Source organism: Psittacula echo (genome assembly GCF_963264785.1).
Source record: "Psittacula echo genome assembly, chromosome: 22".
In the NCBI taxonomy this organism is placed as follows: Eukaryota; Metazoa; Chordata; class Aves; order Psittaciformes; family Psittacidae; genus Psittacula; species Psittacula echo.
Window position 1 is genome coordinate 5,241,520 of NC_137758.1, and position 21,549 is coordinate 5,263,068.

The following is a 21,549-nucleotide window of genomic DNA, read 5'->3' on the forward strand; positions in this document are numbered from 1 at the left end:
GAGCTGAAGAGATATTAGTAACATCCCAAATTAAAATGAGGAATAACTGACTTTGCATGACAGTCTCTGTATCCAGGCAAAAAAGAAGTAATTTATGTATCTGGGAGAGATTTTAAATGGATTATTTTACACTACTACAGTAAAATAACCTTTCCTGGAAAGAAGAGACATCTGAAGCTGTGTGTTACAAGCAGCTTCTCTGTTCTGCATTTGTCCTAATTTACACTATTTAAGCAGATTTATTATAAAAATTTAATATTCTGCAAACATTTGAAATCTTTCTAGCAAGAAAAGTCATTCAAACTTCTCATAAAATCTGCTTATGTAACAGATCCCATTTCCAAATATAGAGAAAAAGAACAGTATATTTCTTCAGACCTCTAGAGAGTATCTGTCAGTTACATACAATAAAAAATCATTACCAATATCACTGTCAACAGATAAAGCATAAGGAACCCAAGCTACAAGCCTATACCTTAAATTGCTACACAAAAAGAATGAAATGCAGATGTTTTCCTACCCACTTCAGACACATCCAGGATTTTGATCTTTCACAGTAATTTAAGATGTACCTGTAGTTCTCCTGTTGTCTCTAAGCTCTGGAGCAGGTTGCTGTTGCTGTGAAACTAGGATTAATCAAGGATTAACACACAAATATATGTTGTTCTAAACTATTACGCCTGTATGGCAGAAGCTGTTAGTCCATAGGAAGGCTGCCTGGTGATTTATATCTGTGTTCTTATCCAGAAAGCAACATTTGGTTCCACACTTTATGTTTCAGACAAACAATTTAATAACATCTTAACATTGCTTTTACAATCTTAAAGCATGTACATATTTCATTCATCATGAAGCCAAAATCTGCTTAAACTGAAGTAGTTCTATTGGAAATTCAAATGTAAAAGTTTCAAAACTGTTTTAACATATTGAAATAGGAGCTACTGAAAACAAAACAGTCTAAAAAGACAATTCTAGTAACATTTAAGACAAACAGAAAAGCAAGATGATGTCAAGTAAAAGCACATGCAGTTTAACAGCTTCAGGATTTCTTTCTGTAAGTGGTATCCTTTTGTGAACTATGTATTAAGAGAAAGATAAATTTAAAAGAACAAAACTGTATTTCTCTAAAACCAGTACTTCTAATGCCAGACTTTTGTATTTCGTTTTGAAACAGCTTTCTATGTAGTTATACCAATCTCAACATTTAAAAATGGGCTAATTTGTCTACCGACTTTGTGTAGTGTAGGGGATGAAATGCAAAACCTGCTCTGCAGGTGGATGGAGTTACGTATCTAGAACATTTCTGTGTATAAAGGAAACAAATGTAGTATTAAACATACTGAGGATGACAGGAAAATGCAACAATGTACTAACTCTGGGAGAATACTACTACTGTGGGTGCACTCATCAGACCATGCTAGGGCACTGGTCAGTTTATCATTTCAAGTGAAGAGCTTCTCAGCTTCTTTCATTTTCCTTTTCCTGTCCAGTTTGGAAACTGCTGTCCATCCTGCCTCACGCATCTTTCTCATGGTTGACAGTTTCAGTACAGAGCCTGGGGTCTTCACATTTAATGTAGCTGGTTTCTAAGAAGAGAAATCAAGTCATTCAGTAGTTCCTATAATCCATTTAAGTAACTGGTTTGTTGTGAAAACAAATGCTAAGGTACCTTTTTTGGTGTCATGGTGTATAATTGTGAAGCCTGAGGATAATCCCTGTACAGTTTTTTAAACATTTCTTCCTCCGAGACTAGGCTCTAAAAAAAAAGTTACTTAAACTATGTGCAAAACTATCCTTTTTTTTTCTTTTCTCCTGGGGGGGTGTTAGAGTATTAAATAAAAGTTAGGATGTTACTATGAAGCCTCAACAGTTCAACCAAAACAATACAAAATGTTATTCTATGACTGAATAGACTTTTTATAGCACTACTGTCTGTTACTCATTCTGTACACTGAAATGCAGTTCCAGAGAGAATCACTGAAACACAAATATACACATAAATATTGTCCTGGAACCCCACATGCTTTCTATACATTCTTATGTATAGCAGTGTGCACAAGAAAGCATAAGTGTGCTTTTTGCTTTCTGATTTTACCAGGAGGTCGCTGTGCTCAGAGCTGTCTGACTGCGTGTCCAGCTGGAGCAGCACTTTCTGCTTTTTCCTCATGCTCTGCTCTGAGAGCAGGTTTGTGCTTTCACTCTGCAGTTTCTGTACTGGAGGAGTCTTTATTATGTATGCCTGAGAAAGAGAATATTTGTAATTGTTCATTCTATTTTCAGTGTCAATTATAGAACATAAAACCCAAACTCATACCCCAGCTTACAGACTGAGTGCAGGAAGACTAGAGACATGCTGTGGAACAATTCATTATCATTCTATCCAGAATGTGGAGCATAGACCCAGACAAAGGAAAAACAAACAATAAAATCCCTTTTTTGCTGCCAAACAAGGAGAATGAACAGGAAGCTGTGGGAGAACTGAGTTTTATGGCTGATTGTATTTAACTTCTTCATGCTTATCTACAGAAACTCAGGGTTCCAAATTGTAGCTCCTACATGCAGCCTATAACAAACAGCTAAGGAAATGCCATCAAACAAAATGCAGTAACAAGCTTTCAGAAAGATACTGCTGCTGACACCAAGAACAAGGTTGGTTTTACTTAAATAGTTTTTTTTCTAGAAGTTAAACTCCTCAGAGACATTGCAGTGGAACACTGCAATCCTTTTTTTAAAGGATAACAGAAAAATAGCAGTTGTATCTTAACAACAGAAACAAACATCATGTGTGAGCTGCTGACAGGTTTTACATGAGGTTTTACAGTTCTGCTGAAGCAGCCAGGAATACTCTGACAGTTTTTACAGCAACACAAGCTATTTTCTGTTCCATAGAGAAAAAAGTGCTTTTCAAAAGAAACACCACTTTTAAGTAAAAAAAATCGAGAGGCATTATTAAACTCAGTCCCTCTAGGACAAGAACTGTTACTGGTAATAACTTGTAGTTAAGGAGCTGAGCAAGGAAAATTACACACAGTAGGAGCCCTTATACAAGCTGCTTTTTGATATCCCTATGGAATACATTTTTGGGTTTTGTGGCTATCTACCTTTTAAATCCCTGCTTATCCCAACAAAAAATAAATAAGCAGCTACACAGACATAAGAAATTCAGTCAGAAAAGTAAACCAAGACCAATCCACTGTTACGAGTTACAGACCTTGAATGATGGACTACCCAGGGGACTCTTTGCAGATATTGAAGGAGGCATTTTAGTCTTTTCCATCACATTGACTTTTGTAGGAATATCATTTGGAGACTTTTTATTCTTTACATTAGTTGATTCATAGTCCAGATCAAATTGAGGTTTAGGAGTCTCAGCAAAATGAGTCTGTATTTTCTAAAATGAAAGAGGTTTAAATTAAAAGCATTTCAGTCTCTTTTGTTGAATGTAGATTATTTATCATGAACTTCAGTTAGATTGCACATGTATAAATATTACTAAAATCTAATATTAATTAATGATAAGGTTAAAGGTACCTTGTGCTTCTTCTCCTTTTCAGGAACCATATTTTGGAGGGGTTTTTTTGCAAGATTCTCCTAAAAAGAGTTGTGATAGGAAGTAAATATTGTATTTGAATTCAGCTGTTGAAATCTTTCTTTGATATTTTCTCCATGCTTCCCTCATTACTTATCAATTGAGGAGTAATGCAAAACACTCACACTACCACAAGGAATGAGACATAATGACTTCAGAGAACATCAAGCTCTTGAAATCAGACAGCAAGTGAGAGCAAGACTTAGAATCAAAAGTGCACTTCATTGCTCTCATTATTGCAGTGCCCAAGACCAGGCCAAGCATGTCACCCAAACTGCTAAATCTAATCTGAACCAAACCAAACCAAACCAAACCAAACCTTCTCTTCAATTTCTGCTTTAAGTTGTTCCTTAAGGGATGACAGTTCACTTTTCAAACATGAAAGCTCATTCTCCTAGAAACAATTAGATAGGATAGGATTAGCTATGGTTAACCTGGAAAAAAGATCATGGTCCAAAATGAGACAGTAATTAATAGTGATATTCCTTATAAACAAAAGAAAATTTTGTATGTCCATTTGTATGACAGAGCTACTTGTTCATAAGGTTATGCTGAGGGGTGATTCAATCGCTAGAATAGGAGATGATCAAAGAAGCAGCTGGGGGAGGATGATGCAACTCTAGACTTGAAGTTTTGTTTCAGTCTGTTTTAGAAGAGCTGAAGTAAGAAACTAAGGTACTAAGGTACTAAGAAACAGGCACTTGATCAGATCTGTTCAAGCTAAGAACTTCAAACACTTGTGAGAATGAAGGGGGGGAGGTGGAATCAAACTATTTGATACAAACGTTTCTTTTTCAGTGAGGTTAAAATATGACACATTATCAGGAAAAGCAGACAGAAAAGCAAAGCAAAGCTACTCAGATGTATTTTTAGGAATAGGTGTGGTTTTTTAGTGCACAGAATAAAACCTATAAATAACAGCAAGCAGAAATTAGTGGGTTGATCTTTACTGTTCTCTTCCACTAAAGCAGACACTTAACCCCCCAAGTGTTAAACAGGAAGAAGTCTAATATGATATTTATAATTATATTACACTTTCAGGACAGTAGCCCCTCCATTGAATTAGTCAACGCTGAAGAGTTCACCTTACCAATGCTCTCTTTGATGAGAACTGCTCTTGATCTTTTACTTTATAAAGTTTTAATTCAGCATCTTTTTCTTCAACCATTTTGTCATATTCACACTATGTTAAAAAACAAACAACAAATTCAAAACATGACTAAACGTTCGAATTACAGATCTACCATTAAATAAAACATTACTCCTTTTTTCAAATGATGCTCTTCTGAACATCTGAAAATTGCTATTAACAAACATTGACACTTCAGCAGAAACTGTGAACCAGAAAATACAGAAGCAGTATTATTCTGTGGCCTGACAGAGAATGCTTTATCTCTAGGCAGTGGTATGTGCTCCAGCACATAAAAGCCATATTGTTTGCATTAATGGTACCTGCTAAATATACTGCAAACCAGAGTCATTAGGAATGTAAATTAACATATGTTAAACTGCTGAAGGTCCCAAAGTGATCCAAAGTGATCCAACTGAAAGGCCCCAAACTGATAATGAACCACATGGCATTAGGATGGTACCAAAGGAAGCCTGAATATCAAAACAAAAACATCCTAAAAACTTAGATAACTGGAATGTATCTGCCAGTAAAGCACGTATTCACAATATGAATTTATTTTTAGATGAGATGTCAGCATATGTTCAACTTTATTTTCTGGACTCAGGTCTTTATTAAGAAATTTCACTTTCCAATTTTTAATATTCTGGTTTTTACAGGTTTTTACTTGGCACAGTATTACACATTACACATCACATTAATCAGTCACATCTCTTACCTTGTGCTTTTCCATAAGTGCCACCATTTCAGTTATCTTGTGCTGACATCGGATATCAGTTTCTCTCTGAATTGCAGCTGCTTCATGAGCAAGCAACTTCATCCTTTCTACCTGTTAGTAACAGCTTTCATTTAATTCATGAACAATTATCAACAACATATCTTTTTTTAAAAGAATCTTGGTTTCATTATTTTTTATTCCTGTGGGTGCAATGTATCTACAATGTAAATCTCATTTAGTGTAGTCTTCCTCTGGTTTTAAGATGCTTTTCAAATCTTACATCTTTTACACAGATTGTTAAAATAGGCAAATAAACCTAGATTAAAACTACAGCCATTTCCCCGGGGCAGACAAGTGTCATTTCAAACCACACACTCCTTTCAAGCCCTCTGCCCTCACGTATTTAGATATTACCGTTCAAAAAGTGAGGGCAGAAAAATACTGGGAAAACTTACAGTCTAATTTGCTTATGCAGTATTTATACCAAGAACAGAGTTTCTGTGAACAATACCTTGACAAAAAAGGTTTTTTAACTGGCTTTTTATTCTTAAAAGACATATACAAATGCTTCAGCTTATGGATCTAAGATACTAAAGCACTGCTCATGTGCATACACAAGAATCATAGAATCATAAAATAGTTAGGGTTGGAAAGGACCTTAAGATCATCTAGAAGAAGTTCCATTTATGTTGATAAGACTGCTATGTAAGAGCAAGGACTCTGGTTGATATAGCTCCGTAAAAGCAACATATTACAAATATCAAAGTTGCAGTAAAATTAACAGCTCTCACCTCTTCAAGAAGTTTATTTTCTGTTACTTTTTTTGCTTCAATGTCCTTCTCATAGATGTCAACTGCTTCCTTATGTTGCTTGTTCATATTTTCCATCTCTAACTCTAATTTATTTACCTTTTGAGAATGCAGAATTATTGCTGGTATTTGTTCACAAGCAAATACGCCAATGATTTATTTTTGCCTCTAATGCTCAAGCAGAACAACTGTGTTACTTTTTAGGCATGTGATTGAACTGTTCCCTATTTAATGTTCAGTTTTTTTCATAGAGTTGAACCTTGGCCTGTAGTGAGTTAGAAAATGCTCATAGAAACAATGGCAACACCACAATGGGAAAGTCAGACCACACCAGTTTTGTGCACCCCTGTCAATAACACAGTCCTAAAGCTCAAGGCTCTTCTCTGTTTCAGTGGGTGGCATTACACAATAATGTTCAGTGCACTATCAATCAAAAAAAAAAAAGGGACTGCTTAGGAACATAATTCCTTGAGATGTGATGCCTAGCTGTTATAAATGTCTGATAGCCTTGGCAGTGTCCAATGATTAAAACTGGAAACACCTTATGGGATCATTCCTGTAAAAATTTGTATCCCAGATCCCTAAACCAATTAAGAACATGTTTAACATGTATTATCATTAATTACACTGGGACTTCAAACATTCAGTCTTTGTGCTTTACCCTCCTCTTGCACATAGTTATTTAAACCCACCTTCCCTTCATAAATACTTGTCTTCTTGTTTTCTGCAGTAATTTTCTTTTTCAGCAGCTTATTCTGTTAAAATGAAGTAAAACAAACACTACACTTTAGTAAGTTCATAGAACTATGTAATGATTTCGTTGCATCAAGTAGGTTGGAATGTTCATTCCTGATTTCAGCAAGCAGATAACTCCCTTTTTGTTGTGCAGTTCAGGTTCCAAATCAATTTTCTAAGCAAAAGAGTGCTCATCTACTGACTTGAATAATAATCTTACTAGATGACCTTACGAAAGCCTCCTCATGGGCAACAGCAGAGAATAACACATGAGGGTGCTCAATGGGAAGAAAAACCAAGATGCTGCTGACAAAAAATGTGCAGATGTCATGACAAAAAAAAATACAAGTTATATGTTTTTACAGTACAGTTATTAACAACTTGTCCTAACGCATAATTCCTTTCTACTATTGGTAACTGAGATAGGTCACTATATCAAGTATATCTGTTATACCATATACTGTATTACAATAAAGTTATTATTTCTTCATTTGCATTTTCAGAAGGATAATTTGAATGATCAAGTCATTCCAAAGGTGACTCTTTAATTTACTCAGTTAGGATAAGAAATGTTATAAATTACATAGATATATCTAAAGATATCACACCAGACAAAAACTGTTGAAAAGTTACCACAGAACACCATGTTTTATGTATATGTGAATTTTAACAACTGTACATACCTCCTGTTGCAACTCTTCAATGCATTTGTTCTTATTTTCCACTTGTTTCTTTAAATTATTCAACTAAAAGAGATATTTCAAACATTAGTTAATAAGCTCCTAAAAAATTACTCTCTGTGTTAGAGATTACTATCAATGTTCTTAAACATGCATTTGCATAGTCTGATTAATTCCAATGGGACTGAAACACGTGTGACAATGACTGGACTTTTAATCATAAAGTACTACAAGGATTTTGCTAGCTCAGTACCACCAACATTAGCAGCAGTGCACCAGTTCCTCAGTGGTTATAAGAGTTTAGAAAGAAAAGGAAAAAGGAGTAAGTTCACAATGTAACAATAATCTCGTATGAAGTTCTCGACAATCCATGCAAAGCTAAATTTTCGTACCTTATTTTCTAGAATTTTCAGCTGCTTTTCCTTTCTTGACATTTCATTTTCAATATTCTTAGCCTGGAATTAGAATTATAAACCTTTGATTTTTACAGCAAGATTTTGAAATCCATTATGGTGTTAAAAAGAGAGATGTGCTTATGTATTTTCATGATAAAGCACAGGATATGGCATACATTTTCTTCTCTTTCATCCAGTTTACTTTTAATCTCTTCACCTTTCTTTGCCATCTTCTCCTTCAAAGACTCCAGTTCATTTCTAAATGCCAAATTAAAAAGCATCAGTAAATATTTATTTAATAACTAAATAAATTTATTAAATAACTATATTTATTTAATAACTAAATAACTTCTTTTCACTACTGCTATTTATACTTTATTTTCTAAAGAGGGCTGTTAATATTGATGAGAAACTTCCTAAATTGTTCAATGAAAATGTTCTTAAAAAGATACAAAGTGACTGGGAAGTCAGCGTCTGAACTGGACAGATTTTTGTAAATATGGAAAGATGTTCCTCTTGAGTAAAATTATATTTCACTCTGTAATATCGTAACGCATCTACGAAACATGAAGGCTGCCTGTCTAATGGTTGGTGGTACAAAGACTACTTCAGAGAGTAACATCGAACCAGTTTCACCTTTTCACATTCACTCCCTAACCTTTCATGTCTATTTTTATTTACTCCACCTCTAAGTTAATGCAGAACAGGACAGCTCTCTGTATGTAATATAAAGCTAGGGCAAAAATGGTTCCTGTAACATATAGGTATTGCTATTTTGTAGAAACTTCTGCATGGCCAATACTAATTTCTGTTTAGCTATAGAACCTAAACAAATTAAACTAAAAATCAGAGAAAGCAGAATATGAAAACAACATTGAAACTAACTGTGAAGGAACAGAGTCTACTTCCTTTAATGACATGTACATTGATATTTGGCTTTACTTGCCTTAGCTGGCCATTTGCTTCTTCCAGGTTTTCAACCAACTGCTTTGCATTGTCTTCTCTTTTCCTACTATCCTAAACAAAGACCCATGTAAGTAAGACGGATAAAATTCAAAGAGCCATCTGAAAAAATTCAAAGACATCTTAAGCAGCATCTTGACCTCCCTTATTCACAAGGGCAACTGTATTTCCTTTACATTTTAAACACAAAAAATAGTTCAGACCCTCTAAATAACCATGTCATATTGTAGTTTCCCACATGATTTGTATTTGAAATTGAACATTGTCCTTTAGAAACAGCTGGAAGTTTGCAACTTGCCTCATGACTCTCTCGCAGCTTCTCAAGTTCTGTAGCCATAGCACTTTTCTCTTGTGCTATCTGCTCTTTTTCTAAAGAAAGCTCATTGATATACGCTGTCAGTTGTTCATTCTTTAGCCTAATTTAAAACAAATGGTCAGTGGATTAAGAAGATGTATTTTATAATTTCCATTTAAGTTAAATTTATCTGGTACAAAAATGTTACTTCCCACTGAAGAAGTACAGTCCTGTATTGACAAATTTATAAATGTAAGAACATAGCAGATGTCATACTATGTGCACGGTTCAATTTTCATTAGAAAGCACTCATAGATCATTCCATTGTGTATCAAAGTAATTTCGTTGTAACACACACACAAAAAACCTTAATACTGTTCAAAAAAAACCATAATCATACGCCTCTTGTTCAAGATCTGTGTTCAGTGCCTTAAACTGGTCTAAATAATTTTGTTCCTTTTCAGCTGTATTGCTCAGTTGGACTTTCAAATCTTGGATTTCTTTCTGCAAAAGAAAAATGAAGTGTTTTGAGTATACCCATGTAGACTACAATTCACAAAAGCTACCAGAAATGGATAGTAACACAAAGGTTTATGAAGAAATGACATCCATGCCGTAAACTAGCCAGCATGTATCTTTACATCTCCCTGGGGTGATGAGGAAACCATGTTAGATATTGAACTGATACACGAGCTAACTGTGTCAATATTATAAGTCCAACTAGTCTGCAAAGTTACTGACCAAAGTAACTTTAAAATTTAAATACATTTGTTCACCTAAATAAAATAATAAAAAAACCCCACAGAAATGCAGTACTATGTGATAGAATAAGCACATATTTTGGATGCATCTCAAACCACAAAAGCAAAACTCTTCCCTCTGAAATCTGCTGCCATTACAAGCTAAGGCAAACCTTGTAATGTGGTGTAGTTCATAATACAGAAATGTTTTGAATACTGTTTCCTCCAAATAACTGGGGACATACTGATACCACAGGCAGTGAGAGGTAGTTGTTGGGAGGTGGGGGAGAGCAGGGAAGAGGAAGGGGGGAGGATTAGTTTCCAGGCACAGCACATAATGGACTACAGGAATTTTGTATCACAGAAGGCTATGGAGACAAACAGCATGAGTATGATTATGGGTTAACAGGAACTATTTCATAAACTGATAGAAAAACAACTGACAGGGATGTGTCCTCAAACGTTCTTAATACAGCTACTGTAGGAAGGTGAAGGCAATGGACTATAGATAACAGTCAGACTCTTCTACTTTGTATCTTCTGCTGTCATTGTGATGAGCAGAGCATAGGGTGGAGCTATACAAGTGATAAAGTGTAACATAACTATTAATAACGTGTTATTATCATTCTTTATTCAGACCTCTCTGATTTGGAGAACATTTTTCGTTTCTTTTTCTCTCTTCTGCAAATCTTCTAAAGTAGCCTCAAGATCTTGCTTCTTCACTAGAAGTGCTTCAACTTTTCCCTGTTTAAGAACGTCAGTGAATCTCATGTCAGAAAATTCAACGCACAGTACATAAGGAAGAAAAAACATGGTAAAATGCAAACCTGGTTTCACTCTATCTGTCTTTAGCTGATCGAATTTCTTGTTAGAATTGTAAATACAGATCATGTAAATAAAGATCATAACAAAAATAATCCTGTATTAAAACTGTACTTTATATATAGCTTAGACTTCATAAGAGAAAATGGGCCTGTGTCACAGTGCAATAGCGTTCACAGAGATCAGAGCTAAATACATCAGGAAACTTCCCTGTAAGTAAGAAACATGGAACAGGGTGTTGTACCCAAAAAAGACCTTTCTGCAGGCTCTTAAATGTTTTCTTAGTATGGAGGGTGCCTCACCATAACTAACACCCCACAAACAGAAAAATAATCGCAACAGATTTGTGAAGTAATTCTCTTTACTGCCAAAAATGAGTAGATCCCTCAGCCTAAAATGTCACATGCATGGTGCTCATGAGATTTGAGCTAATGTTCACCACAGGAAAAGCCCCAAACAAGTAAGGAAGATTAATAGCAATATTAAAGCAGATTAGACAGTGTTTTTATATGGTACTTAAGATCCTTCCAAAGCAAGAGCGACTTCAGATGAAAAGCAAATCCCATGAGACTAATAAAATGAACATTTACCAGTGTTTCTGACAGCTCTTCCAGTTGCATTTCTTTGTCACATTTTAGTTTAGTCATCTCTTCTACGGCACATGTAATGTAAAATTAATTGAACGGAAACAGTTTTACATATTTAGCAGGAGTAGAAAGCATTTATCCCTCTGCAGTACCCAGCTTTCAAAACTTGATGGATTAAGTTCAGAAATTGTAAAGCTAAATTATGACTTAATTGAAATGTAGAGTTGAAAAAAACTATTCAGAAAGACTCTAGCAAATATATATTTGTAAAGAAATTAATCATTTGTCTTCAATAAAATCCAGAGGCTATTGTGTTTTCCACAGTCAAATAAACTGTGGACTGACAGAATGGAGTCACCTCAAAGTATTGATACATCTGCATTTTTCCAGACAAAAATATCCGGACTGAAAATAATCGCATGCATATGCTGAAAAAACAAACCACTTACCAGTGACTTCAAAAGGTTTTCTATAGATACTTTCACATTACTGGTGGTGTTTGCAAGTACTGGACACCAAGCACACTTCTGCTCTGGAATTATCAGAGGTCACATCTTACCTTGTTCCAGACAAGCATTAGCAGCTCACTTTGGAATGCTTTTCCTCAGATGGCCTCAGTACGTACAAGGACATAAAATTCTATTTCTCATCTATCATATCAGGACTAGAGACACATGCTGCGCTCTGGGAAAACAGCGCTAAAGAGAAAGTTCTTCCTTTGGGGGCTAAGCAGTGACGATCTAGAAATCACAGGATATCAAAACATTTAAAGCTAACTGCTGTCAGTGTGATTCTACACCCAATAAGGGGAGAGTGCTCTGCAGGAAAGTTTAATGTAAGTGATGTGTCCCTGCTGCAAGCTACAGAACGAATTCCTGGAACCTGCTGCTTAACAGTGTAACACCACCTCTCTAACAGGTCTTAACTGAAAGAGTGCAGAGAGACCAAAATGACTTCCAGGAGAATCCACGCAGCTATGGTCTTACTACTAGAGCTTCGTACAGCACTGCTGTGGGACTGTTGCCAGCTACAGCAACTACCAAAGGGAGTCAGATAAGTAAAAATTGATTTCAGCATTCCTGATAGGTATAGGGTGCTGTAAAACAAAAAAATATTTTTATTACCTAGCTCATTTTCTTTCTTTCTATAAACCTTACCCAGTTCAGCAGATTTATTTCTGAGCTCCAAGGTCAGCAGCTTTGACTCATCTTGATATTTCTCCGATCTAAGGAAATGGTAATTACAAAAAAAAGTATAGTACAAATCATAGAATCATAGAATGATAGAATAGTTAGGGTTGGAAAGCACCTTAAGATCATCTAGTTCCAAACCCCCTGCCATGGGCAGGGAGGGACATCTCGCACTAAACCATGCCACCCAAGGCCTCATCCAACCTGGCCTTGAACACAGCCAGGGATGGAGCGTTCACAGCCTCCCTGGGCAACCCATTCCAGTGCCTCACCACCCTAACAGTAAAGAATGTCTTCCTTATATCCAATCTAAACTTCTCCTGTTTAAGTTTTAACCCATTACCTCTGGTCCTGTCACTACAGTCCCTGATGAATAGTCCATCCCCAGCATCCTTGTAGGCCCCCTTCAGATTCTTGAGGTCTCCACGCAGCCTTCTCTTCTCAAAGGGCTGCATTTGCAACTTAACGTGTAATAAAAGGTCAGGACAAGGTGCAATGGCCATAAACTAAAACACAAGAAGTTTCACCTCAACATGAGAAAAAACTTTCCATTGGCGGTGGCAGAGCACGGGAACAGGCTGCCCAGGGAGGTTGTGGTGTCTCCCTCTCTGGAGACATTTTATCCTCAGCAGCTCTGTAATCTAGTGTTTTACCGATGAGATCCTTCTTGGAATTGAAACTGCTTAATTTACCTATTTTGCTCTTTTTGCAGCAAGCTTTTCATATTGGAAATGGAAGTCTCAAACTCTTCTCTCAGGGACGCATGCAAAGCCTTAGTTTTTTTACATTCTTCCACCTGTGCTTCTTTTTCTCCAGTCATCTCAATTAATGCTTTCACTGCAGTCTGCAGTTCAGTTTCTAAGCGCTTTTGAGTAACCTTCAAAGGAATTATATCATTTCTAAAGGTGTTTTGCAACAAACAGCTACAACTATTTCAAATCTAAAGTATCACTAATTAGTTATGCAATTAGTCATCTAATCTATTTATACTAGAAAGCTATAAGCAAGCCGTACCTCTGTTTTTCTCAATGAAACTTTGGCCTCTTCCAGTTCTGCCCTCAAATGTTCTTGACTGATCTGGGATTTCTTCACCATTTCTCCTTCATGTCCTAAGCAGAAAGATACATGCTTAAATTTAAGAAAAAGATGAGATTTACTAAAAAATGCTTGCATTCCTATTTTACAGATCAATATATTCCTTTAACTGAACAAAAGTTACATAATGTATTCATGTCATAGTTTGTCAGCAGTTTCTGTTCCACACAAAAATATGGCCTGCAAGGACCCAAAATTATGCTGCTGACTAGTAACAGGGTAAAATTATCATCATTCTGTTCCCTATACTTCTATAGCTAACTACATGCTAACACAGCAGAGAGAGCTCTTACTTTTTGCTTCTTCTAAGTCAGCAATCTTATTTTTTGATTCCTGCAGCTGAGTCTCCATATCTCTTATTATATCATCTTTTTTATCACTCCTTATGGTAAGAGCTGAAATCTGACAAAATTAAAATAATATCATTATGAAGTCTAGATAAAAGGACAGATTCTCATTTTGATTGTGCACTGCGTGTGATTAGCAACATACTACTGCCAGTCAAGTTAAACAAGGTAGTCAATCCTAGCCAAATATTGATCAAGTCATATTTCTCGGGATGAAAAAGCTCTACAGCTCAAATTCAAAATATTAATTTCAACAGACTAAAGACACTGGAACATAACTACAATTAGTGGAATCTGACTTAAATGCAGCTCCAGCTGATTTTTTTGTCCTTTCTACTGATGCTGAGAAACATTCCTTTTTCCTTTGCAATATCATAGAATCATAGACTGGTTCATCCATCCTCAGAAAAACCAACAACTCTTGACCTTCCCAGACCCAGATGGGTGCCCAGCTTCTCAGACTGCTGCTTACAAACTAAAAACTCTTATCACAACTAACTTCCTCAAATTGATTAGTCTTCCCTTATAGTACCTCATCACCAACACAAAACCCTACTCTAATCTCAGATTACTAAACTCTCTTACCAGTCTGTGGTCTGATATACACTATAATCCTTCTTTACACCTTCCTTTTACCAGAGATGGACCATACCTTCCTTAACTATGAGGACTGATAACTTCTTTGCTAATTTTATGCTTTGACAAAAGCCACTTGATAAAGGCAAGTATATGTATAGAGAATCCAGTGCTTACATGTTTTTAAATCCTGTCACTAAACTATCCCTTGTTATGATACAGCAGCTTCATTTCAGTCTTCCAAAACACAAATATGTTACAAACAGCTAAGCGCTTTTAAAATAATGGTTTTCATTTGACCTATCAGTCACAAAACCAAAAGAGAGTTCAAATATTAAAGAAACCACTAGATTTATTTCAAAACTAAAGCTGTACATATTAGATTGTAAAAGTGAGCAAACCTGCTTTTCCTTCACACTGACTTCCAGTTGGCATTCTTTTTCAAGCTTGTCCACTTTTTCTGCTTCTTCTTTTACTTTTGAGAAATAGTAATATCCACAGTTAATACATGAGCTAAAACATACTCCAAGTTAACAGAATTTCCAGTTTAAGATTGCTTATCATTTGCTGTATAAGTTGTTTCCTAAAGAGTAACTGCTGAGGTCATGCTTGAAGTTATTTTCTAATCAGACAAAATAATTTTTGTGCCAGCTTTCCACAGAATTAGTCCACTATTCCACTAATTGTTTAATAGTTTGTTATAAGAAACAAACATAAATGCACATGCGAAAATGAAACAGGCACAAAATATTGTAAAGAAAGCAAATATTTACTTAAAGTTTCTGTGGCTGCACACTAGTGCATTTTCATTTAAATACACCTGTACTTCACAGATAAAACTTAAGAATTTTGAGTGAATATTTGAAAAATAAAGCTTCAAATCTGACCCAGTGGAAAATCAATAAAGGGTTCAGGCTTCTAAAAGCAGGCAGCATGAATAAAAGTGGGTCCAGACTGTCAGTGTTAACTGTTCACCACCTCAGCACTTTGTATCTTTCTGGCCTGAAACCCTGAAACTGAATGCAATAAAATCTATGAAGTACAAAGTGTTAATCCTGCAGCATCAAAACAATAAACACAGTTCTCACATTTGAAACACATTTCCAGTCTGGTGTTCTCTGCTTGCACACGAAGCTCTTCGAATGCCACTACCATCCTCTAAAAATAAAATTCAATATGTAAGTTCATATAAAACTAAGTACATTCAGTAATGAAGAATAATGTTTATGCTTTGTAAACAGTGTTATAAGCTCATTTATAGTTGTAGGAGAAATTTTGTTATAAACAGAATTCAAAGCACAAACATATCTTGAGTTAACAGAGTGTTTTAACTTTTCAAAGTTCGAAGTTTGAGAATTTCTGTACTCAAGGTCTGAACGATTTCAAGGAAGAAACATTTTTACTGGTCCATGTTTGTAGATACCTAACAGAATGGAAGAGTTTTGCTTTTCTTAGTTGTCACAGCAACCTATAATTAATATTTAAACATTATGGCATGTACACTCTGATCCTGCTTAATATCAAGTTCGTTACTCCCAAACAATGATGTCCCACATTTTTCTATTAGAAATACATAAAATTATCTAATAGAATAACCCTAATATACCTGACCCCTAAACCCAACTGAACACAGCAACCTGTTCTAGCCAATCCTGCTTTTAGCAGGGGAGGCTCTCCAGAGGTTGCCTCCAGCCTCAGCCATGCTGTGAAATCATCAGGTAGGTGAAACAGAGCACAGAAAGCAGACAGAAGTTATGGCAGTCACCTAATGCTAAGCAGATGATATGTACCTGCATTCATCCCAAACACTGCTGCATTTTATCCTGTTACTATGCTCTGTGCGATACAAAAAATTACTCTTGAAAAGCGACTGAAAATCTGACTTCCTGCATCACACGTGACTGTTCTAATTGCTTTATCAATACAGGACATTCTCTGTACAAATAGGATCTCAAGATATGCGTGTAACTCAGACAGCTCCACATATCCATATAACTCAGATCACATCAGCCTTTTTACAAGCTACATCACTTACTTCAACGTTGTTACTAAGTTCCTCATACAGTTGTCTGGTTTCTTCTCTTTCATGTTCATCTATCAAAGTAAGAATATACAGTTTTCCTTCTGAAAAAGAATGTCAGATGTCCAAGCCCTTACACTTAAACAGCATAATAAATTAGAAAAGTAATTACAGGCTCTTATTTAAAAAGCAGGGTGCTAAAAGTTACATAATCTGTGCAAAATATATGTTCCATTGAAATATCAAGCAAGCTCAGCTTTCAAATTTCCTGTGCAATCTCACTTTTTCTGTGATGTAATTCTGGATCAATTTATATAGCTATATTTAAATTTTGACAGAGTAATGTTGTTGAGTATTAATGGATCAAAAATGATAGTATTTGAATAACTGTAATACAAGGCTTAGCACTGAATTTCTTCCCATCAGCAGACACCCAAGGCCACAGAACTGCCATTACAGAACCGTAACAATATTTCATCTCCACCTCAAGTATCTTAACATTTTCAAGGTACCTAGATGGGACTGAAGAACACCAGTGGACTGATAACACTTCAGGAGACCTGCACTCCTCTGGAGTGGCTGCTAGTGGCTAATCAGGGTTGCTTACACTGCCTTAAACCAGTAGCAGTATTCAGACACCAGAATAGCTTCCAGGCATGTAACCTTTTAGCAAACTGTCATACCGACTTCAGAAACCCTCTAGATTTAACATTACAAAAAACATATGTGTATTAGTCCTATGGCTTCACTTCTAATCTTGCTCTGATGCAGAGCCACATACAGTTTATCTCAACCAGGAAACAGATTTGCAGTTGAATGACAGCTTCTTTCCTTTATTAGATTAGAGAAAGCTGGAAGTACCTTTACTTCAACAAATCAAAATTTAAACAGCATTTACATTTGGTGGACTTCTCTGTGAAGTGAGTACAGGTTTCCTTGAGCAGGTTACACAAATGCCTTGAGGCGCTGTTTCTAGAAGAGGGAAAAAATACCATAGTATGTTGTCACAGGAATGCACAGTACTTTGCATACCTAAGTACTAACGCCGTAAATGCCCTGATGAGCTTTATGATTTAACAGCTACTAGCACAGTTTTCAGCATGAAAACAAATTATTTTCATAAAAATATATCTGACTGTATTACTTACTCTTTTAAGAGATCTTTATTTTCAGATATCTCATCTTCCAGTTTTAAACTTAGTTTTTCATTTTCAAACTAATTTCATAGGGAACAAACAAAAAATCAACTGTTACTGGAAAATGCACTAGAAATACACTCTCACTTCTCAGATCTCACATGGAAAAGTAATTTTCTGCATCAGAAGACAGCAAAATCCATTTTATCAGGCACTACATACTGAGCCATCTTTTGTTACAGTTGGCATGAAAGACGTAACAATAAACAATAATTTACCAGTAACTGAAACCCTCACAGGTATGTTTTTCATCCACACATTCACACACTACAGGTGCACACCCTTTCTCAGAATAATCATTTTCTCAAAGCAAAAGCCAAACAATCAGAGACAACTCCATTACAGAACCAATGCAAACAAACAACAACAACAAAAAAGAAAGACAAATAAATTGTTTTAAATATATATTTCAGTCACAAAGCTGTCCATCACTACTAGCAAGATTAGAAACTAGGATAAAGCAGAGTGCATTTCCTGTATATTTTGAAAACAGCACGAGCATACTTTACTGCTACAAGGAAGATGAAAACTTACTCAGTCTTGAACAGGTTTCAGCACACCCACAGTATGATGTGCATGTAAATAATACAAAGACGGAATGCACATTGCTAAAATGAGGAAAACTATTTTTAGAAACCAAAATGTTACTTTTTCCTTATAGGTCACTGGTATCTAGCCAAATGGTTTCTTTGAAGTTATCACATTGAAAGTTCAAAAATTCTTTAACCTCTGTAACACTCCTAAATATTTAAGCGCACAAATAATATTTTCATACTACATCAGGAAGAACTTTCTCTTTACACGTTCAGTGGATATGGTACAATACTGGCCTGCAATTCCTGAATGGCTTTACGCTGTGCTTCAATAATCTTTCTGTTTTCCTGCAGGTTTCTCTCTTTCTGCTTTAGTTCTGACTCTACAGTTAGTTTCCATCGCTTGATCTTCTCAGCCTCTTTGTAGAGTTTTGAGTACAACTCATTCACTGTTTCTACATTCTATTAAAACAAATTCCACAATTTAATCTCAAATGCTATTTAAATAATAATGTTGTAGATAGGTATTTATCTCTTAGTAATATCACAGGAGTAATTTCTTTTCCACAGATGGCGACACAAGGTTATCAAGAACCACGGTTTAATTCTTTGTGCATCCTCTGTGCATGTACTGGCACATCACAGAACAAGTAGGAGTCAAAAACAAAAGTGAAAAATACCCCACTGCCCTCAGATACAGTGACTTTGCTAAATAGATATTCTTGAAGATACGGATAAATGCACTCCATCAAAAATCAGTAAAAGTTTTGCTATAATGATCAGTAGAGCCATGATTCCTCCCATTCTGCGCACCATTTCCCTCTTCTTACTTCAAGAGATACTGCCGAGTTAAGTCAAACTGCTTCAGAGATCTTGTCCAGGACTACCTGTGATAAGTTTTTGCAGTTAACTCATACATAAAGCAGGAAGAAAAAGCAACCAACTTTGTGCTCTTTGAACACCTTTAAAGCACTGTACAAGGAGCATTCGTTCAGTGGTTTAGGCAGGTAATACTACACAGCCCACATGGCAGATCTGCAGCTTGTTTGAGGTATGATGTCACCTAACACTAGCCATGTTTTGGCTGCACCATGGTATTGTAAGAGTCCTGACTTTAATAGCTACTAGGGCTAAAATAAGTTTAGTCCTCAGAGATATGAAAATCTTTAGGAGGACTGCAAGAATATTTGTTCCATTTTGTTGCAGCACACAGCATTTTGTATCTGGAAAGCACAGGAAGCTACTGCAAAAAAACTAAATAGCTTTACTGAGTTGCACTAAAGCAGAGAAACATTTGTAGGGATGCTGTGAGAAGAATCGAACGCTTGAGGAAACCCCTCCACTAAATTCATTGTTTTATACATAAAATAAAGCCAGACAAGGCAATTGGGATAATCTGCTTCAATTTTCCAAAGAATACTCTGACTTCAATCCTTCTGCTCTCTAGAGGTTTCTCTCTACTGAATCACAAATACCTTCTCTATGTGACTCAGCTTTCAATAGAAGACAAAAAATGATTATTCCCCCCTGGCTACTTCCTTTAGCCCTGAAGTATCTACTGAATAGTGCTTCAGGCAGTGTTTTGAGAACAAATTAAGAGGCCCTAGGAAATGAGATATGCAGAGTTTATACTTATCTGACCTCTTCATCTACCTCAGAGCCAAGTTTTACTTCCTGTGAAATCGCATCTGAAACATGAAGAGATTTTGATCAATTTATTTAATAAAAAATAACAGTGGGACTGTATTTATCAGGGTTCCAGCTATGAAATTGTTAAACAACACATGAAAAATGACAATGACATGAAAAAAATATAAAGAATGTGCCCGGTAAATGGCTCATTTTAGGCTTACCAGAGTCAGTGATTTCACCACGGTTTGGTGTACTCATTACAAACGGCAAATTAAAATCATCATCTGGGCATTTGTTAAAACCCTGCATAAATTAAAAAAATAGTTTCTGATATGTAGACTTGTAAAGAAGGATTATAAAAAACTAGACTTTTCCATTAATGAACCAGCTGCCCACAATTTGCAAAGTCCAAGGTATTGGTAATGGCTTTGGCACTCTCTCATATGGTTCTTACTTCACAGTGGCATTTCAAACTGTTGGTCTTACACAGATTGTTTTACAGACTACACTGTGGCCAATGTGGAAGCTTTTGATGACAAGAATTTATTAGCTGCTGCACGCCTTTACACAGTTCATGGCAAAGGGCTCAAGAAGCAGCATGATTCCCCCCCACATGTCCAGTACTTGATACTTACATTTTACTTTACTCCCAAAAGTACTTCTAAAACACACATGCTTATGTTTTAGCATGAACATTCCATTTTAAAAGCATCACAGAAATTTGCCTTGTAAATAGTGTAACTCATCTCCTGTCAGAATATCACACTGGAATCTAAACATATTTCATAAGCCACCTAAACATGAAAAAGTATTTTGTTGAATTCACATAACTCAGAGCATAGACAGAACATTTCACTGCATCCTTGATCTGGCCGGACCAATAAATCAAAGTCAGTATGGGTTTCTTAGTGGTGCACATCCCACTTACTATCTGAATTGCTCACATCAAACATGTTTTATCACTGGTAATGTACAGTTAAAATACACATCAGGTGCTCAAGAAGATGATTCTTTTCAGTTTTGATAGGAAAAAAGGGTAAAAGTCTTTGAAATTAAAACTTGAGGTGTTCACCCCCCAGCACCAATCTCAACAGTTCGCAGAAAACCGAGTTCAGCGCCCACGCTTCACGTATTTATATGCATGTGCTTTCCAGGAGGGAGGTTCAGGGCTGGAGAGCCTGGGAGCTTCCCGGAAGACCCTCCACTCTTCCACCGCTCCCACCCCGCTCCTCAGCCGTCGCCTTCGGAGCAACACACGGTAAGACTAGGCGGCAACGCCGTTTACCTGACACAGCCCCGTCGCCCTAGCGCTCGCCTGGGGTTTGACTGCAGACACTTGGCCACTGCTCAGGCGCGGCGGCACGAACAGTTTGAACGGTTTTTCTTTTTCCATGGCCTCGCAGAATAAGAGGGAGCTGTCACCGGCAGCGCCTCATGACGGGCGCACCGGGCCCGCCGTCTGCTGAGGGACGGCAAAAAGGCGGGAAGGTGGCAGCGC

At 36.4% G+C, this 21,549-nt stretch overlaps 1 protein-coding gene across 1 annotated transcript; it reads right to left on the minus strand.

Moving 5' to 3' along the window:
• Positions 1-1,442: 1,442 nt before the first annotated feature.
• SYCP1 (synaptonemal complex protein 1) lies at positions 1,443-21,444 on the minus strand (the record flags this gene model as incomplete). The annotated part of the gene is made up of 31 exons (XM_080632935.1): positions 1,443-1,586; positions 1,670-1,756; positions 2,096-2,239; positions 3,212-3,391; positions 3,532-3,591; positions 3,909-3,983; positions 4,680-4,772; positions 5,437-5,547; positions 6,228-6,344; positions 6,938-7,000; positions 7,664-7,726; positions 8,053-8,115; positions 8,232-8,313; positions 9,002-9,072; positions 9,317-9,434; positions 9,714-9,817; positions 10,693-10,797; positions 11,466-11,527; positions 12,620-12,687; positions 13,345-13,529; positions 13,667-13,761; positions 14,041-14,149; positions 15,072-15,145; positions 15,759-15,828; positions 16,706-16,764; positions 17,589-17,662; positions 17,839-17,906; positions 18,717-18,881; positions 20,061-20,107; positions 20,273-20,354; positions 21,337-21,444. The coding sequence occupies 31 exons, from the start codon at positions 21,442-21,444 to the stop codon at positions 1,443-1,445; spliced, it is 2,946 nt and encodes a 981-aa protein (XP_080489061.1).
• Positions 21,445-21,549: the final 105 nt, after the last annotated feature.